Source organism: Oryza brachyantha, chromosome 5 (genome assembly GCF_000231095.2).
Source record: "Oryza brachyantha chromosome 5, ObraRS2, whole genome shotgun sequence".
NCBI classification, from domain to species: Eukaryota; Viridiplantae; Streptophyta; class Magnoliopsida; order Poales; family Poaceae; genus Oryza; species Oryza brachyantha.
In genome coordinates, this window is record NC_023167.2 from 13,017,728 (window position 1) to 13,021,515 (window position 3,788).

The window sequence follows — 3,788 nt, forward strand, 5'->3', positions numbered from 1 at the left end:
AGAGTATAAAATAACAGACTATAAGTTATAAACAAATTCTAAGAAGATAAGAGAGAAGAGTTGTAAGCTCTACGGCATGAAGCCATGGACCCAAGACACGATCTGCGTATGACATATGAGAGGTAGTTATTATATGAATTGACTATTAGATTGACTATAGATGAATTGAAGCTATTAGTTAGCTATACTATTGAACTTCTTATGTGTGTCTATATGTCAGTGTGTAATGACAGTACTTCCGATTGAGGGTTAGATTTTGACTCTTCACTTAAGATAATTTTCAGTAAATTTAGATCACATTCAATAGAATTTTACTGTTTCAAATTTGAATTGACAAAATTATTTGAAATGTCTGTCAAATATTTTTTCTTCTCACACGAAAACCTCAAATTTTCACGGTTTTTCGATCTGGAGTAAGAAATAGAGTGGTGAATAAATGCACACGCTTCCCAGACTTCTAATGGGGAGATTTTTGTGAAAATTTTTTATATACGAAATTTTCGAAATCTGTTTTTAAATCCATTTTTTAACTTTATAATAATTAATTAATTAATTTTTAAATTCGAATAATTATCACGAACTCTTCTACTATTCAGCAGAAAAGAAGATGCCCGGTTGCCCGTAGTAAATTATGGTGATTAAGATGGATAAAGAGCTCCATTGCTGAAAAGCGACATGTTTGTCATCCACTAGGGCATGAGTAACTACAAGAGTTGCAGATAATGTGAAAATTTTGACTTGAACTGAACAGCGTTCAATGTACAAGAACACAAAGCATCACTGTACTAGCACACAACTCAAGAAGGTCTTCTTCTCTTCTTTCTTTCATCTCACGGCTACGAGGAAAACGAAAGGCAATTTACCGCTGATTTACAAGTGATTGCTACTACAACGAACTCCAATTCGAGTTGCTCTGCCCAGGGGGGGCTCTGAAACCCTTCCTACACATACTCCTCTTTAGCTCTTCATCACATGGAGGAGCAGGACAGTAACACCGAAGAAGAAATTAAGCTATGGATAATCTCTCTGGCCTCTTAGATGATTTGAGCTCACTAAGAGAGGCCTGATTATCATCATCCACCACAGCAAATAGGAGCTCAATCCTCAGAATTATTCATCTCCTGGGTGGGTCCTTGCAATTATTCAACCCTCTGCCTATATCACACTTGCCACTTACACCCACGCAATCTCTCCGGTGGCAGTTGATTGCATCACTTGTTTGGTTGGAGTTGTACTACTCAAGAACCAAAGTGTGTGACAGACACCAGGATGAGCAGAGCAATTTGACCCCTGGATCCTCCTTGGCACAATCACAGATATTCAGATTTTCTTTCTTTTTTTCCGACGAGGAGTTCTTGGACGACTAAGATGAAAGTACCAAACTGTCACAATTCCTTTTTTTACCCTCTAAATAATCCTCTCTAAGACTAAGTTTAATTATGTCATCAAAGAAAAGAACAGGAGAAGGGGAGGAGGAATTGGAAGAGCAATGACAAATAGCAGCAACACACGAGGCAGCAGCAACAAATGAGGGGGGGAAGAGGTTTGGAGCAATACGGATTGGATTGAGACATGGGGGGTGGAGTGCTAATTCCCAAGAATTCTTGCGACTCGATGATGCGATGGGACTTGCTCGATTCCTATGCCGATCTGGTGGGGAACTAGCAGAGGAGAGGAAGCGAACGAATTGTATGTACCCGAGGACGGAGGAGGAGGCCGCCCGGTGTCCGTCGCCGGCTCGCCGCCGTCGGTATGTTGCCTCAGTGGTCGCCGGACGTCGGGAACAGAGTAAGCTCGCGCCGGCCGCCGCCGCCGCCTCCTCGGGACCCGAGCTCCAGCTCTTCGGCGAAAGGGGATGGTGCCATCATGGCCATGCCGGCGCCGGCGCCAACCATGCGGTGGTGCATCCCTGGCGGCCCGACCGGCGGCCCGCCTCCGCCGACGGCGCGGCTGAGGAAGCCGTGGTCGAAGCCGGCGGCCGGACCGGAGCCGAAGTGGCCGAGCGGGCGCGCGGCGGGGTGGTGGAAGTGGCCGATCTGCGACGGGTGGTGGTGGTGGTGGTGCGCGGCGGGGTGGGTGGCCGGCATGGGGGCGAAGGGCGGGTACGGGTCTCCGCCGGCGGGGCCACGGCCGGGCGGGAGGAAGGGGACCGGCCCGGTGGCGAACAGATGCTCCGTGGCGGCGTCGGTGCCGGAGCCAGAGGAGTGGCTGCCGCCGGCGCCTCCTCCTCCGCCACCGCCGCCGTTGCCGACCCCCTGCATGCGCTTGAGGTAGAGGCGGTACTTCTGGAGGTGGGAGGCGACGTTCTCGCGCGTGAGGCCGTCGACGCTCATCAGCTGCATTATCGTCTTGGGGACGGCGTTCTTGATGCCGAGGTGCGCCACCGCGTCGACGAACCGCTTGTGCAGCTGCGGCGTCCACACGAGCCGGGGCCTCTTCAGCGTCCGGGCCGGCTCGTCCCCTCCCCCGCCGCCGCCGCCTCCGCTCGACCCCGCCGCCGACGACGCCCCGCCGTTCATCTCCCCGCCCCCCACGCCACCTCCCCCTCCTCCCCCCACTCCCCCCGCCCCATCACCCCCCACAACACCCCCCGCCATCCCACCTCCCCCTCCCCCACCTCCACCCCCATGCGTCGGGATATCAAACGCCACCGCAAGATCGGGCGTGATGAGCGACTGCGACAGCGGCATCAGCTCGTCCGGCGCCGGCAGCTGCTCCTCCCACCGCGCGAACCAGTTGGGCTCCTCCTCCTCCCTCATCCTCGCTCCCCCACCCCACCAATTCTCCCTCCCTCCCTCGTCACCGCACCCCGCACCGCAACGACGAGGAGGAGGACGAGAAGTAACTGAGGAGAGGGAAGGCTACTAGTTCGAGGTGGATCTCTCCTCTTCAAAGCCCTTTTTTTTCTCCCCTCTCTCTCTCTCTGGTTTGGCTGGGCCTTTCTCTCTTTCTGCCGCTGCTGCTGCCGTGATGATGATACTACTACTACCCTGCACACTCTCTCTCTCTCTAGTCTGATACTCTCTAGGCTGATGAGAGTATCAGATGGGGTTCGGGAGTGGTGCGGCCGTGTAGTTTAACTAGTGGCGCCTGCGCTGCCTCCCTCTGCCTGCTGCCCCCCTGATGCCTCCTTTGCCCCTCACACCTCTCTTCCTTAAAGCTATTTTTGTGCCATCCTCGGTTGCTTTGTTTGTTTCCTCGCTTGTTCCCTTGCGAAAACGAACAGAGATCGAGAGGAAGACGAACAGCGATCGATCGCGGTGTTGCGAGCAAGGGGAGGAAGAACGAGGCAGCCGCGGTGGTGGGGGGATGCGTGTGCGCGCGCGCGGAATGGATGGATGCGGTGAGATGAGATGTGAGGAGGAGGAGGTGGTGGTGGTATCTTAGCTGGAGTTTGGTTTGTCCTCATGTGGGCATGTCGCCCCGGATCACATCGATCGATCTCGGCTCGCTCTCTCTCTCTCGAACTGATGATCTCGTGCCTGCCTGTGACCTTGGCTCGTGCATATATCTTCGAGGTGGATATCGTCACGTTGCTGGCTTGGCTGGCTGGGTTGGGTGGATGAATCCGCGGATTTTTATAGTTCCGGTGCGAGCACCATGTAGCGCATCTAGGAGAAATATGCGACTATTGTACGCCTACGTATGGTACTATTGTGGCTTTTATGGGGGTGATGGAATTCATGATCGGCTAGGTGGGGTTTCGTTCAGCCTTCCAACCTTAAAATCCAGTTTGGGAAGCACTCGCTCCGTTTCCAAACGTAATGTATTTATAATAATATCGTAAA

At 52.9% G+C, this 3,788-nt stretch overlaps 1 protein-coding gene across 1 annotated transcript; it reads right to left on the reverse strand.

The window, feature by feature from the left end:
• Positions 1-713: 713 nt before the first annotated feature.
• On the reverse strand, positions 714-3,553 carry LOC121054508 (transcription factor MYBC1-like). The gene has a single exon (XM_040524467.1). It carries the CDS (start codon positions 2,757-2,759, stop codon positions 1,761-1,763), a length of 999 nt encoding a protein of 332 aa, XP_040380401.1. The 5' UTR covers positions 2,760-3,553; the 3' UTR covers positions 714-1,760.
• Between the last annotated feature and the right edge of the window lie 235 nt (positions 3,554-3,788).

Bases quoted from the DNA above. Each gene is read 5' to 3' on its own strand.
- LOC121054508 (XM_040524467.1), bottom strand. From the start codon at position 2,759: ATGAGGGAGGAGGAGGAGCCCAACTGGTTCGCGCGGTGGGAGGAGCAG.